Source organism: Canis aureus, chromosome 27 (genome assembly GCF_053574225.1).
Source record: "Canis aureus isolate CA01 chromosome 27, VMU_Caureus_v.1.0, whole genome shotgun sequence".
NCBI lineage: Eukaryota > Metazoa > Chordata > Mammalia > Carnivora > Canidae > Canis > Canis aureus.
Genome location: NC_135637.1, coordinates 11,421,338 through 11,437,194, shown reverse-complemented (window position 1 = coordinate 11,437,194; position 15,857 = coordinate 11,421,338). Strand labels below are relative to the sequence as shown.

General features: G+C 45.9%; 1 protein-coding gene across 6 annotated transcripts in view; it reads right to left on the bottom strand.

Moving 5' to 3' along the window:
- CAMKK2 (calcium/calmodulin dependent protein kinase kinase 2) overlaps positions 1-15,857 on the bottom strand; it is a 45,681-nt gene that overhangs the window by 18,028 nt on the left and 11,796 nt on the right. For all 6 annotated transcript variants that reach the window (XM_077875545.1, XM_077875549.1, XM_077875548.1 and 3 more), the window contains exons 2-7: positions 11,557-12,048; positions 7,595-7,642; positions 6,863-6,916; positions 6,083-6,134; positions 5,587-5,720; positions 2,577-2,613 (exon numbers count right to left, since the gene is read on the bottom strand). In XM_077875545.1, the coding sequence (XP_077731671.1) occupies positions 2,577-2,613; positions 5,587-5,720; positions 6,083-6,134; positions 6,863-6,916; positions 7,595-7,642; positions 11,557-12,003 (772 nt within the window). In that variant the 5' untranslated portion in view covers positions 12,004-12,048. The remainder of the gene's footprint in view (positions 1-2,576; positions 2,614-5,586; positions 5,721-6,082; positions 6,135-6,862; positions 6,917-7,594; positions 7,643-11,556; positions 12,049-15,857) is intronic.

The following is a 15,857-nucleotide window of genomic DNA, read 5'->3' as shown; positions in this document are numbered from 1 at the left end:
TTCTTGCTCTAAAAGGCAAAGTCTTACAATGGTGTGACATGTCCTCTGCCATCTGGTCCCCACTGTCCTGAACAAATGTCACCTCACTAAGGCATCTCAAGGAGCGGCTCTATTTCCCAATCCCCCAAACTGGAACCGTCTGGTTCCCCTGACCCTGCTCAGATTTGTTTTTTTCCATGGTGTTGTTACTTTGGAAGGCTAAGCATAATACTTAAGTACTGAGGGTATCTGTCCTTATTGGAGGGAGAAAGTGCCCTGAGGGCAGGGTCTTCTTTTTTGTTTCCAGATAAACCTAGAACAGGGCCTGACAAACTATAATGTTTGTTGAAAGAACAACTAGGCACCTCAGAAATAGTCCAGAACCATGCAGAGTCAGGTTAGGAGCCCCAAATAAGCAAGTTATGCTGGGAATGCCATTCTGGGCCTAAATTCTTTTACATTTTATGATTTATGCTGTAGTTCCTTCAAACTTCACTCATTTGCCTACTATGTTTATGAGCTGGCTATATCTATATACCACATAAACTATTATTTTTTTCATATTTTTCTTTAAATTGACTCAGTTTTAAAATTTTTAGCCTTATCCTAGGTAATGACATCCATGAAATCATGAGTTTAGTGTGCTGCTTTAGGTTTTCCTGTACAATGATAAATTAATTCTAAAAAAATTTTTAGGGACACCTGGGTGGCTCAGTGATTGAGCATCTGCCTTCAGCCCAGGGTATGATCCTGGAGTCCCGAGATCAAGTCCCACATCAGGTTCTCTGCATGGAGCCTGCTTCTCCTTCTGCCTATGTCTCTGCCTCTGTCTCTCTGTGTCTCTCACAAACAAAATCTTTTAAAAAAATAAAAATAAAACAATAAAATTTTTTAATGTCTATCCATGTACCTCTGTAAAATCATCTCATATACTTAAAGTGGCAATGATACCACATTTTGAGAAATATTGCAAGTCTGTGCTGTTCACATTTTTTATAATGTTTCTTTCTCACATAACTTTTTTAAAGTTAACACGTCCTATGTTATTTACTGTGTAGCTTCTAAATCATTCCTAGAGGAAGATTTTATAAGTTCTAAAATTTACAAACAAAAAATAAAAAAATAAGAGTTCTAAAATTTGAATATGGACTGCACCCTAGATGCTCTTAAGGAACTGGCATTGACTTTTTCAGATGTAATAACGGTATTGTGACCACACAGGAGAAGGTCCCTATGTGAGATACACACTGAAGTATTCAGGGGCTGAAGCATGAAGATGTCTGCTACTTTTTAAACTTTGGATAGTTCAGCAAAAAAAAAAAAAATACAGAAATGGATGGGTGGGTGGCTAGACTGATAAAGTAAATCTGACAAAAAAAATTAACTGTTGAATCTAGTTGGTAAGTATACAGGTATTCATTGTACTACTCTTTCATCTTTTCTGTAGGCTTAACATTTGTCATAATAAAAACCTGGGGCAGGGAAGAGAAGGAGATAATGAAAAATAAAACGTCCTTAGCTACAACCCTTCCTTGGAACTGAACCACAGCAATGACGTGAGGAGAAAGTGAGCTCTGAACTGTTTTCAAACCAGACCCATTCAAACCAGACCCCAGATAATCAATCACTCTCCTTGTGCAACAAAGGATGGTCCCCATGCTCATCCAGAAGACTTGTAGTGCCCACCCCCCTCACCTCCTTGATACCCCTCCTGGCTGTCGTCTGTACCCACTTGAAATGCACAGGCTCATTTGAATGTCCACCCAAGCCATATTGCAAGGGCACATTACCTATCAATCACATATTCCTGAGCCCCACAGTCTGCTATCCAGTTTTGAATTAGTCTTGCCCTTCCTTCCTTCATCGGTACCTATGCTCAGAGCTGATGGAGGACTGACCCATGTCCTCACCAGTTTTTAAAAATCAAGTCTCCGAGGACACGCCTGAGTCCTTCCATTTCTTTGTGCAGTGCCTTCCAAGACTCCATATGCCCCACCATGACCTAAGGCTCTCCATCCTCATCCCCATCCCCTTTCCGTGGTTTACTCTGTCCCAGTCATGTTTTTCTCAATCACGTTAAGCTCTCACCAGCCTTTGCACTTGCAATTCCCTTTGCCTGGAATGCTCTTCCTCATTTGTAACAGGGTTGTGTCTCACGTGAAGTGGCCCCTCAATCCCTCTCTCAGATCATCCTATTTAACCTTCAGAGGCTCCATCTGAACTTACCTGGTTTATTTAGCTGTTGACTATCTGACTTCCATGATTAGAATATCAGCTTCACAAGAGCAGGAGCCTCATCTTTCTCACTCACCAATGCATCCTTAGTGCTCAGCATGAGCAGGCGCTAAATTAATATTTGCAAATGAATGAATAGGACCTCCAGATAAAGTCTCAGCAAGCACTCCCTTCCACCTCCTGCTTCCAACCAGGGCTGCAACCTCACACGTGGCTCACTGTGGGACCAGCTCTGGCAGGAAAGAGGAAGCTGTCGGTCCTTGGTGAGAGATGGTAGGGACAGGGGATGCTCAAGAGGACCCCTGGGCTTTGGCAGGTGCAGCTGCCTGAGCTAGGGTGGCGGATGGCAAGGGCTCTCTTACCCATGTACAGATGGTCCTCATTGGGGTCATCCAGGACCTATTGGCACAGCCACATGGAACAGGCCAGAGATGAGGAGCAGGGGAGAGGAAGAGAGAGAAATGATATGAGCAGGGAGGAAGCAGCATCCACATGACTGCATTTGCCACAGGAGGGCTGTGCTTTCCACTGGCTTTCTGGTTAAGATGAAGGGTACAGGAAAAAACTCAGGGTGTGTGATCCAAAAGGCCATCTGGAAAATAGGCACTTTCTAGCCCAATCCTGAAGAGTCCAAAACACCTAGAAAAGAGGTTACAAAACGGAGGGGCAAATTCCTCCCCTGGAAAATGGGGGGACCTGGTTGGTTCAGCAACTCCTGACCTCAGGGTCATGAGTTTGGGCCTCATGTTGAGAACAGAAATTATTTTAAAAAGGGACGCCTGGGTGGCTCAGCAGTTGAGCATCTGCCTTTGGCTCAGGGCATGATCCCGGAGTCCTGGGATCGAATCCCAATCGGGCTCCCAGCATGGAGCCTGCTTCTCCCTCTGCCTGTGTCTCTGCCTCTCTGTGTGTGTCTCTGTCTCTCAGGAATAAACAAATCTTAAAAAAAAAAAAAAAAAGAAAAATTACTTAAAAACAATTTTTTTTTAATTCCTCCCCTGGGAAATGTCTCAGCTTCAATAAAAACCCCACCTGTCTCCTAGGGAGACAACGTGATCCTCAGGGCAAAAATTCAAATCCTGTCTGGGCTCTTCCGACTCCTCTATGAAGTGCCCCTCTGACCTCCTGCCCTTGCAAGAAAAGAAGTCTCCCTGCCTGGAACTGCCACGGCATGTTCCTGCTCTCCTTTCATGGCCATCCCACTTTCATCTTGTCACTTCTTTCTATCTTTCCCCCTCCACATGTCAGCTTGTAAGAACAAGGCCCATAGTAGGTGCTCAGGGAATGTTTGATGAACGTCTATGTCTATCTGGCGAACGTCTGATATTTGTCCAACAGGCAGGCTGGCAAACAGTCTTGTTAGGTAGACAGGTCAGATGCCACAGGGCAGTAGAGACAAGAGAGATCCCACCAGGACCCAGATCCACTTGATAATCCAGTGTCCTTGAGCTTCCTCCAAGATGGCTGACTCCAACAGCAGCAAATTGAAACTGTGTAATTCAGTGACAGGTGGAGACAGCTGGCAGCCACTGTCTCTCTCCTTCGGGAAGAAACAAAGGCAGGCTCCTTGGCTAGACAGGTCCTCCTGCCTCTTCCCACATCACCCTCACTTTTCCCAGTCAACCAAGATCCACAGGACAAGAGCCCTGAGAAAGAGATGCACCCTAAACAGAGGCCCAAGGCAACCCACCTAGAGCCCTGAGCCCTGCCCTGTTGGGGGAATCAGACCCAGGACATGGCCTATCTACAGCCCACACCTAGCAAGCCCCAGGAAGGCATGGCTGCTAACCCTCACACTCACCAAAGGCAGGGATGTACCCCCAAACAGAGGACACCAGCCCTTTGCACATGCTGTTCCTCCCTCTGCAATGCCCTTCCCTGTCCTTTCCCTATGATCTCCATCCAGAGAACAACCAGGGCCATCTCAAATATCCTTTCCCCTAAGAAGCCTTCCTTGAGCTCCATGCTCCTGCAGCACTGCCAATGCATGTCCAATTCTGCACTTTATCACATCCCATTTACAAGTCCTGTCATCTAGACCAGAGGTACTCCAAATAGGTTTGGGGACTTCTAGGGATCCCCAAGATGCGTTCACAAAGTCAAAAATGATTTTCACACAAAAACTAAGATAATATCTGCCCTTTCTACTCTCATTCTCTATTAATAGAGCAATGAGAAACCACATGGCATGAGGAGTCATAACAGGCTGATTGAAAGAGCAGATACGAGAATCCAGCCAGACATTAGCAACAACAAAAATTTACAAAAATCTGGGGCAGCCTGGGTGGCTCAGCGGTTTAGTGCCGCCTTCAGCCCAGGGCATGATCCTGGAAACCCGGGATCAAGTCCCACCTTGGGCTCCCTGCATGGAGCCTGCTTCTCCCTCTGCCTGTGTCTCTACTTCTCTCTGTGTGTGTGTCTCTCGTGAATAGATAAATACAATCTTAAAAAAAAATTTACAAAAATTTTTACCTAAAATGCTAGGGTGCCTGGGTGGCACAGTTGATTAAGCATCCAACCCTTAGTTTCAGCTCAGGTAGCAATCTCAAGATCTGGGATCGAGCCCAACACTGGGCTCCATACTCAGCACAGAGTCTGCTTGGGACTGTCTCTCCCTCTTCCTCTGCTCCTCCCACCACACTCCCTCTCTTTCTCACCATCTCTCTGTAAAATAAATAATCTTAAAAAAATGTAAATGCCACTCTTCTTATATTTTTTTCAGACAATAGAGTTATTTTTCATAAAAATATATTGTCATATAATGGGACTGTTGTTTTTAAATGAATAAACAATTTTTAAATTTCTCAGTTTTAAATCTTAATATGGCAAATAATAAACACAACCCACATAAGCAAAACCTTTTTGGAGTCTTCAATAATTTTGAAGGGCATAAAGGAATTTTGAGACCAAAAACTGTGAGACCTGCTGATCTAGAACAAGGGATGGCAAGTATAGCATAAAAGCCAAATCTGGCCTTCTGCCTGTTTTTTGTAAATAAAGTTTTATTGGAACACAGCCACACCCATTTGTGTGTGTGTATGTGTATATATGTATATACACATACACACACACACATACATACAAAAGCTCCAAAAACAAAAATGGATAAAGGACAAGTCTCGGTATCCCCCTTCCCCTCAATTTCTCTATCTGTAAAATGGGAGTAATAAATAGTCTTAGAGAAGGGTGAGGATAACATGAAAGAACAGGGGTGAAGGAATGTGGAGCAGTAACTACTAGTCAGCCCTGCAACAGCTGTTAAAACTGTCATGGCTCTCCCTAGAAACCAGTGGTGCGGCGTTTGGGTAACAACAGAGCTGGGCCTGGACAGTTACCATTCTAGCCTCCCTCCTCCCTGTCCCCCCAGCTCACCTCCACCAGCTTCACCACATTGGGGTGGTCTAGCTTCTTGAGGATGGCGATTTCCTGGTACACCTGCTCAATGGGGCCCCTAGGCTGGATGCAGCCTCCAGGAGCGAGCCGGGTGCCTCGGGGCGGGGGGCGACCTGGAGGAGACAAGCCCATCCCAGTATCAGGGCAAACAGCTCTTCCCCTGCAAATGGCAGCTGGAGTTGGGACAACCCAAGCAAGGGGGTCTCGGCAAGGCTGGAGTGGCTGAGGCCACCAGGGGCCATAAGTGGCTCCTCACCTGTCTCCTCTGTTGCTAGAAATGAGTGAGGCTAGAGACCCAAGCCCCTTGATCAGCTTTCTGTCCCCTCCTTCCCATCCCATTCCTCAGGGCATAGTGACAGGAGTCTCTGGGACCTCTACCCAGACACTCCCCTGCAGGGGGCACCATGCAATGGGATCTTCTCTGTCACATCCCAGCCCAGCACCTAAGAACAAAGGCCTGGCCCACCAAACTCACGTGGAAAGCCTGCCTGTCGGATCAGCTTCTTTTTGGACAGCACTTTCATTGCCTGCCAGGGAGAAAAGACCCCACATCTCGATTAAAATGGAGAGTTTGGTAGAGGGAGAGTTCCCTCTGCTTCTAGGCCTGTCAAAGCTCTTGGCGCCTTGATGGCCTCAGGACTGAGTGCTTCACCATCAGAGTGGGTCAAGCAGCTGCAGGTGGCCTGGAGGCTGGATGCCAGGGTCCCTCCCAGCCCTGAGGGTGTTTCTGAGTTTCCAAGTCAGCTCTCCTGGTTGGGCCCACAAGCTTTGGGACTTGCTACAACTGAATCAAGACACTAGTGAGCTGCAGGGATGGATGAGGGACTGGCTGTTTTACACATGGGCCAAGTGAGGTTCAGGTGTTATGTCACTTGGCCAAGGACACACAGTTGGCAGATGTGAGAGCCAGAATTTGAACCCACGCTGGACTGACTCTAAAGCCTCAGCTACAAGGGCAGTTTGTCCCACTACCACCTGGTTCTGGGTGCTATGAAGGATGTAGAAATGATAGCCCAGAGTAAAGATATGAAACGTTTGCTGAATTTATCCATTTTCTTTCTGACCCAATCACTTTGCCTCCCCATTTCCCTATCTGTATAAGGGGAACACCACTTCCTTCCTAATACACAAAAGGAAATGACCTAAGAATAAAACGAAACAAGAGCAAAGAAAATCTTCCAGAAAGCCAAGTTCTGGAAAGGAGGCTTTTGCAGTGGACAAGGGTGGGGGCGGGGAGGGGGATATGGATACTCACATAATAGGTATTGTCATTTTCATTGTAGGCCAACTTGACCACACCATAGGAGCCCTGGATAAAGGGAGACGCCCATTACATACTGTCTAGAAGTTATAATCTGCAAAATGAGGACCCTAATACAGGGGCTGCAAACCAGCAGCCAACTGGCCAAATCGGCTCTGCAATTACATTTTGTTGCATCTGCAGTTTTTAGAAAGTTTGAGTTAATCGCTAATATTTAAAAACAGAAAGATCAGATATAAAAATCTAAATTCTCAGCTTCTTTTGAAAAAAATCAGATCTGGCCATATGGACCTATAACCATTTCCACATGTTAACAGTTTGCCATAGTCCTCACCACTCCCTACTTCCTTAGACCTAGCATGCTTTGCTCATTTATATTACTCACTTGCTTTCTATTTTGGCATTTGAGGTTTTGACCCCTGCAAAGATACTGCCCATTGGCTGAAATAAAAGCAAAAATAGATGTGAGAGCACCTTAGAGGGGGAAAAAAAACCCACTAATGTTGGTGATATGGAATTCCCTCAAAGCTGCCTGAGCTTTTGTGGAAACACATTAATATGCTGTAGAAAGAAAATAAACCAGATGGACCACTAATGATAAAACCCTCCCCCACAATCTTGCCTCCAAGGGCTTCTTCCCACCCCCAGCTCTAGCGGGTTCCCTCCATCATATCTGAGACATTCTCGGTAGATGCAGAAAACCAGTCTGGCTCCTGGGATACTTACCTTTCCAATTTCATCCTTTAGCGTGTACTGATTCAGCTGTACACAATCCTGGAGAGTTAAGTGGAAACACACAGAATATGAATTGTAGGTTTGTAGCTTGATACATTTTTCACAAAACAAACACATGAACTGGGACCCAAATCAGGAAAGAGAATACTGCCAGTCCCCCAGGAGCATCTCCCAGACACTGGGCTCTCTCTACGGTGTCCACTATCCTGACTGCTAACAGAACAGCTTTAGTATATTGTAAAAATGTGATTATACAGTATGTACTCTTTTAATATCCATGTTTAAGAAGTGTTCCCAAAATGTTCATTTTTAATTAAACAAGTAATCCTGTCTAAGGACCATGTTGTCCTATAAAAACATAAAGTGGCATAAGTGGAGAATATCTGAGTGACCGTGGGGCAGAGAACGGTTTCTTAATGGTTTCTCAAAGGTTCTTTTCATACAAAAAGTACCAATATAAAAGGAAACAAATGATAAACTGGATTTCATCAAAATTAAAACCTCAGCTCTTTGGGCAGCCCGTGGGGCTCAGTGGTTTAGCGCCGCCTTCAGCCCAGGGCCTGATCCTGGAGACCCAGGATCGAGTCCCAGGTCAGCCTCCCTGCATGAAGCCTGCTTCTCCCTCTGCCTGTGTCTCTGTCTGTCTGTCTGTCTCTCTCTCTGTGTGTCTCATGAATAAATAAATAAAATCTTTTAAAAAATAAAATAAAACCTGAGCTCTTTAAAAAAATAAAACTTTGGCTCTTTGAGACACTCACTATTAAGGAAACAAAAGGCAAGCCACAGCCTGAGAGAAACTATTTGCAAACACATCAGAATGGCATTCAGACAAAGAACTATAACTTATTACCAACAACACTCTAATTTAAAAATGGGCAAAAGATTTGAAGAGATTTCTCCAAAGAAGAGATACAAATGATCAAATAAGCACATGAAAAGAGGCTCAAAAAAAAAAAAAAAAAAAAAAAAAGAGGCTCAACATCATGACTCATCAAGGAAATGTAAACTAAAACCAGACCCATTAGATTGGCTAAAATCCAAGACTGATCATACCAAGCGTTGTCAGAATAATATAGGGCACAGAGAAGCTTTACGCACTACTGGTAGGAATTTAAAATGGTGCACCCTCTTTGGAAAACAGTTGGGTGGTTTCTTAACAAGCACCTCTCTAGGACATAGCCATTCTGCTCCTAGCTGTTCATCCAAGAGGTGTGAAAACTTGTGCCCATGCAAAGACTTGTAGACAAATGTTTGAAACAGATTCATCTGTAATACTCAAACACTAGAAACAACTCAAATGTCCACTGACAGGTAAACGGATAAACAAACAGTGGTCCATTGCAGACAATGGAATGCTAGTTAGCCATCAAAAGGAAACAGACGACAACATGGACAAATGTCGAAATCATCAGGTCATCAATGAAGCTAAGTTAAAAAAAAAAAGAGTACATACTAGATGATTCCACTTACAGAAAGTTCTTGAACTTGCAAACTAATCTATTATACTAAAAAGCAGGTCAGCAGTTACCTGGGAAAGGGGAAGAAGGGGGAGGAATGTGTCATCGGGTGTGCCCAAAAACGTCTGTGATCTTGACTGGGGTGAAGGTTTCACAGATGTATACATTATCAGAACTGATCATATTGTACACCTGAAATATGTGCACTGTTTTACTTCAATTATACCTCAGTGTAATTAGGGAAGAAATGTTAGGTGATAGATGAAATAAAACTGAGAAAAGAAACATGATAGAAAATAACCCTTCGAAGTGTTACAGATAAGCCCAACACTTCCCCTGAACCCCCCCACCCCAATTCTAACCCTTTCCCCAAACCTTGATATCAGTTTGGTGCATAAACTTCCAGGCCTTTTTCTATGTAAATGCACGCATACATGCACCTGTTGAAAATACAGAGCATTGTTTTGGGATGGGGTTTGCAGAGGCAAAAATGATGTCACACTAGATCATTTCTCACTCAACAACGTCGCTGGAGACAGTTCCATGTCAGTGTGTACACAGAGACCTGCATCTTTTGACCTGCTGTATAGCACTCCTCGGCTCACAAAGCCCTCCCTTCATCAGGGGACATTTTAGGATACTTCCACTGTTTCTTTCCAGTGTTGATTTCATTCCCTTTAGTCCTAAAAGGATGTGACAGGCAGAAGTGGGGCCCTGCAGAGCTGACCTAAGAGGTCTCGCTGCCCCTAATCCAAGCCCCAAATGTTGCTGAATTCATCTTCCAGATTCTACTCTAATCCTATTAGCCCCTGACACTTCCAGGGTCAAGTCCTGACTCCACTCCTCTGACCTTGGCAGAGTCGCCTAGTTGTCCACCAAATACCAGGCTCTCCTTTCTTCCTTATAAATGGAGAACTGGCTGGCAACGTCTGCATTTCCCAGCCTTTCTTATAGCCGGGGTGGCCACATGTCTATGTTCTGGCTAGTAGGAGGCAGACAGAAGTTGTTGGGTAGAGTTTCCAGAAAAAAGGACTGACTTAGGAGGCAGATGACTTTTGCTCTTCTTCCCTGTTCCTTCTTCCTGTCTGGAATGAAATTGTAATGGCTATAGTCACAGCAGCCATCTTGAGACCACGAGGTTTTAAGGACAACAAAAGAACCAAATGGGTCCCAAATGCTGACTTCAAGATTTATTTTACATGATAAATAAGCCTTATTGTTGTTGTGGTGAAGGGGCTGTGTGTCTCTATTTCTCTAGGCTGACTCAATTCTAACTGAAATAAACCTAAATTCTCCCTCTAGCTCTGTTGCTGTGGTGCTCCCCACGTGGGCCCTATTCTTTAACTAGCTGAACCCCAGATTGCCCTTCCCCCCCCCCCCCCCCCCCGCATCCTGCCTTTTACCTCTGGGCCTTTACTCATGCTGTGCATTCCCCTGCACTGAACTCTCTCCAGTTATGAAAGTCCTACCTAGCCCTCAAAAATATAGTTATATTATCAGCCTCTCTAGAAAGCCATTCTCTATGTCCATGCTTCTCCCAATTAAATTCATTCCTTCCACAAATATTTTTGTGCTCCTACTATGTGCAAGGTACTGTGCAAGACGCTGGGGACATGATGGTGGACAGAACTGTTCCTTCTGAGCTTACGTTCTAGCTGGGGAGACAAGTCAAAACCAACAGACACACATCTGTGATGAGTGCTGTGTCAACAGGGTGACAGAGTAGAGATGGGCTGGGGCCAAGGCTGCTTACAGAGGGTGGTCAGAGAGGCTCTTCAGAGGAGGAGACATTTGAGTTGAAACTTGGCTGTCAGAAGAAGACAGCCCTGCAAAGACAGGGAGAGGTTCCAAGCAGAGAGGACAGCAGGGGTAAAGGTAATGGAGGGAATGGGGGTGGGTATCTGAGGAATACAAAGAAGGCAACGTGGATGGAGCCCTGGGAGTCGGTGGCAGAAAGGCAGGAGATGGGACAGGGGCAGAACAAGCAGGGCCTTGGTGAGCCCTAGTGGGGCTTGGAGTTCTAACCCACCTCTCAGAAGTTTTCAGTAGGAATCAAATGAGAAATATGCATACAGTGCTGAGAGCAGGGCCTGGCACCCTGCTGTGAGGCGGGAAGGCCTCTCACCCACCCCTACCCCCAGCACAACTCCTGATCAGCAGCACCTGCATCTCTGCCAGAGGCTCTCTGTGGCCCCAGAACTTCCCTGGCCACTCTCAGGGCAGGTCACCCACTCCCAGCAGCCCTCACCAGCTACCCCGGCTCTCAATCGGGATCACTCTGAGGTACAGAACTTTCTATGCTGTCAAACAGGGTTCCCCAGAGATGGAGCCCGGGTCGCCCACGATGGTAACAGGCTCCACCCTGCCCCCTTTGTTGACCTCCTCTTCCACTCTCACTTCCCACCCCCACCTGGGGCTCCCGGGGTCACCTCTCCAATCAATGTTCTGGGAGAGCCCCGCTCCATAGAGGCCCGGCGGCCGGGCCAGCTCACACACCTGCATGCCGGTGATGGAGACGTGGTGGGACTCCACCGTGGGCCGCCGGGGCAGCCGCGGCGAGGACTGCGGGGAGCCCACAGGCGAGTGGGGCAGGACCGGGTGGACGCAGCGGCCGTTCGCGTCCAGCTGGGACCGCTCCTGCAAGGAGAGCTTGCGACTGCACAGCTGGGGCCGGGCCTGAGACCCGGAGGCAGAGGCGTCGAGGGGCACCTTGCGGCCCTCAGCCTCCCGGGGCCGGTCCCGGCTCAGGCCGCGGTCCACCGCGCAGCCCGGCTCACACTCGGTGACCACGATGAAGGACTCCATGCCCAGGCGGATGCTCAGGGACGAGAGGCCCTGCAGGGCCTCACAGGGCTTCTGGCCTTCACTGCCGCTGCCACCCTCCAGCTCATCCTGGAGGGCGGCCGGGTCGCTGCTGGGCTGGCTAGAGACGCATGATGACATGGTGCGTGGGCCCGGGCACTCCCATCCGGCGGCAGCGCGCGCCACCTGCGGAGAGAGGAAGGGTCAGCCGCTCCCTGCCCGCCCCCTGCTGCCTCCGACCCGCCTCCAGCCGACATCCTCAAAATATCTGGCAAAACCTGATGGGACAGGATCTTAAGTCTTCACAGAACATACTCCATATTTCCTTAATTGAAAAGCCCCTCCTCACGTACAGAAGAATTCCAAACTCAATCTGGGTAGGAACCAAGGATGAGAAAACCCCAAAATAGAGTACGCCTGCCCCCTACAGAGGTGGCAGCTACTTTCAGCTCAAGCCAATTGCTGCTAAAATGGGATTTGGGGGAGCCTGGGTGGCTCAGCGGTTGAGCGTCTGCCTTTGGCTCCGGCGTGATCCTGGAGTCCTGGGACGGAGTCCCACGTCCGGCTCCCTGCATGGAGCCTGCTTCTCCCTCTGCCTGTGTATCTGTCTCTCTCTTTCTGTGTTTCTCATGAATGGGTGAATAAAATCTTTTTAAAAAATTAAAAATAAAAAACAAAATAAATAAATAAAATGGGGTTTGGGACTTGAATTGCCTGTCCTCCCCCACCAGCCCCCACCACCGCCTTTTTAACATATTTATTTTTAAGATTTTATTTATTTATTCACGAGAGACACAGAGAGGCAGAGACATAGAGGGAGAAGCAGGCTCCCCGCAGGGAGCCTGATGCGGGACTCGATCCCAGGACCCCAGGATCACAACCTGAGCGAAAGGCAGATAGATGCTCAGCCACTGAGCCATCAAGGGGCCCCACATACTTATTATTTAATGTTTTCCTAATTCAGCACCCTAATTGGTGCCTGCCAGGCATAAGGCAAACATGAAGTCAAAAGGTTGACATTGGGGCACCTAGCTGGCTCAGAGGGTAGAGCATGCAACTCTTGGTCTCAGGGTCACCAGTTCAAGCCCCACAAAACATATTTAAAAAAAGAAGTTGACATCAAATAGCTTAGCAGTTCCTCAAAAAACCTAAACAAAGAATGACCACATGACCCAGCAATTCTGTTTCTAGGTATGTACCCCAATAGCACTATTCTGGGTAGCCCAAAGGAAAAACAATCTACATATCCATCAACAGATGAATGGATAAACAGAATGTGGTCTAATCACACAATGAAATATTATTCAGCCCTTAAAGGAATGATGTACACCTGCTACAATCTGGGTGAACCTCAAAAACATCATGCTAAGTGAAGGAAGCCAGACCCCAAAGGTCACATATGTATAATTCTCTTTATTTGAAATTTCTAGAGCAGGCAAATCCATAGAAACAGAGAGTAGATTAGTAATTGCCTAGGACTGAGGAGGTGTTGGGGAGAATGGGAGTAACTGCTAATGGGTACAGGGTCTCCTGGGGTGATGAACATGTTCTGGAATTAAACAGAGGTGGTGACTGCACAAAATTCTCAACGTACTAAGTGCCACTGAAGTGTTCACTTTTAAATGGTGAAGTTCATGTTATGTGAATTTAAAAAAAAAAGTTTGATGCTGTCTTAGACTGTCAATTCCTTCTGTCTCTAGGACAGATTATTAACCTTTGCTTCATGTATTTGACAAATTCTTCTGGACAAATGTCACAGGTGCCAGTAGGATTCAGAGTACATCCACGGATGCCAATGGTGGCAGCTCCATACTGATCACCCACATCACAATGTTACCAGGCAAACAGGGGTGTGGAGTAGAGAGATTTCATGAATGAATAAAAGGGTATCTCTTGAGGACACTGTGTGGCAGTGAGGGGATAGAGAGGAAGGTGCAGATGGGAATAGAAAGCCAGTGCTTCCTGAAGGACTTGGATGAGAGGCAGAGAAACGCCATTTGCCTTTTAGGGATAGTCCTGTAAGAAGTATTTATGAAACAGCTTCTGTGTCCGGCAATCTGGACGGTAAGGTAGGTGGATGGGATGAGAAAAGCATTAGCAAAACCACTGCAGCATCCTAGCTTGGACACAGGCACAATTTATGAACACAGAGTTCACGGTAAAAGAGCAACAAAGAAACCCATCACGTGATAAGATGCTCAGCCTTAGTTATAGGAAGAGAAGTGCAAATTTAAACTACAATGAAATGGTCTAGTTAACTACACTCAACAAGTTAACTGTAGAAATACCATATGATCCACCAATTCTTCTCTCAGGTATATACCTGAAAGAATTGAGAGTAGGAATCCAAACAGATACATATACACTCTTGCTCCTGTCAGTACTATGCACAGTCAAAAGGTAGAAATAACCCAAGTGTCCATCAACTGTGGATGGATAAACAGAATGTGGGGCAGCCCCGGTGGCACAGCGGTTTAGCGCCGCCTGCAGCCTGGGGTGTGATCCTGGAGACCTGGGATCAAGTCCCACGTCAGGCTTCCTGTAATGAGCCTGCTTCTCCCTCTGCCTGTGTCTCTGCCTCTCTCTGTCTCTATGAATAAATAAAATCTTAAAAAAAAAAAAAAACAGAATGTGTTCTATTCATACAACAGAATATTATTCGGCCATAAAAAAGAATAAAGTTCTGACACATGCTACACCATGGATGAACTCAGAAAACATGCTAAGTCAAACAAGCCAAATATTAAAGGACAAATACTGTATGATTGCAACTATATGAGGGACCTAGAATAGACAATATTATACAGACAGAAGAGAGAGAGAGTTACCAAGGATGAAGGGAAAGGGGAAGAGAGTCATTATTTATGGGGTACAGAGTTCAGTTTGGGGTGATGAAAAGTCCTGGAAAACATAATGGTGGTGGCTGAACAACCCTGTGAACGTCACTAATGTCACTGAATTGTATACCTACAAATCGCTAAAGTGGTAAATTTCATGTTATGTGTATTTTACCAAAATTAAGAAAATAATAATAAAACTATAAGGAATTACTACTTTTTCCAACCATCAGATTGGCAAAGACAAAAATGTAAAATAGCACTATTTTGGTGAGGCTATGGGGAGTATGAATTGGTACCATCCTCATGAAAGGAAATTCACTAATATCTGACAAAATTCCAAATGCACGTACCTTTGAGTTAGCAATTCCACACCTGAGTATTTATCCTACAGACAACCTTACACATGTGAAAAATGTCTTCTGGTAGTGTGGCTTGAAATGACCATCCACAGGGGACTGAGTAAAGAAGAATGAGGTACATGGTATTCCAGGAGAAAACCATGCATTTATTTTAAAAGGGGTGACTCTACACAGCGTGATAGGAATTAGCTTCAACACACAGTGTTATGTGGAAAAAAGATCAAAGCATTAGTATACTGCTGTTTTGGTACAGGGGTTGAAAAAAGCCATACGTGTGAAAATAATTGTATATGCGACAGCATATTTCCAAGAAAGCTATATAAGAAAATGGTTAACAAACAAATGGTTGCAGAAATAAGGGGACAGGGTGGGAAGGACTAACTTTCCATTGGGTACCATGTGCAAACTCTTTGGAAATGAATTCTTTTTTTTTTTCTTTTAAGATTTTATTTTTGGGGCACCTGGGTGGCTCAGTCAGTTAAGCGTCTGCCTTTCAGCTCAGGTCATGATCCTGAGGTTCTGGGATCAAGCCCCACGTTGGGCTCCCTGCTCAGTGGGGAGTCTGCCCCACTCCCTATGCACAGGAGCTCTCTCTCTCTCTTTAATAGATAAAATCTTTAAAAGAAAAAAATGGGGGGTGATCCCTGGGTGGCTCAGCGGTTTAGCACCTGCCTTCCGCCCAGGGCGTGATCCTGGAATCCCAGGAGCAAGTCTCACATCGGGCTCCCTGCGTGGAGCCTGCTTCTCCCTTTGCCTGTGTCTCTGCCTCTCGCTCTGTGTGTGTCTCTCATGAATA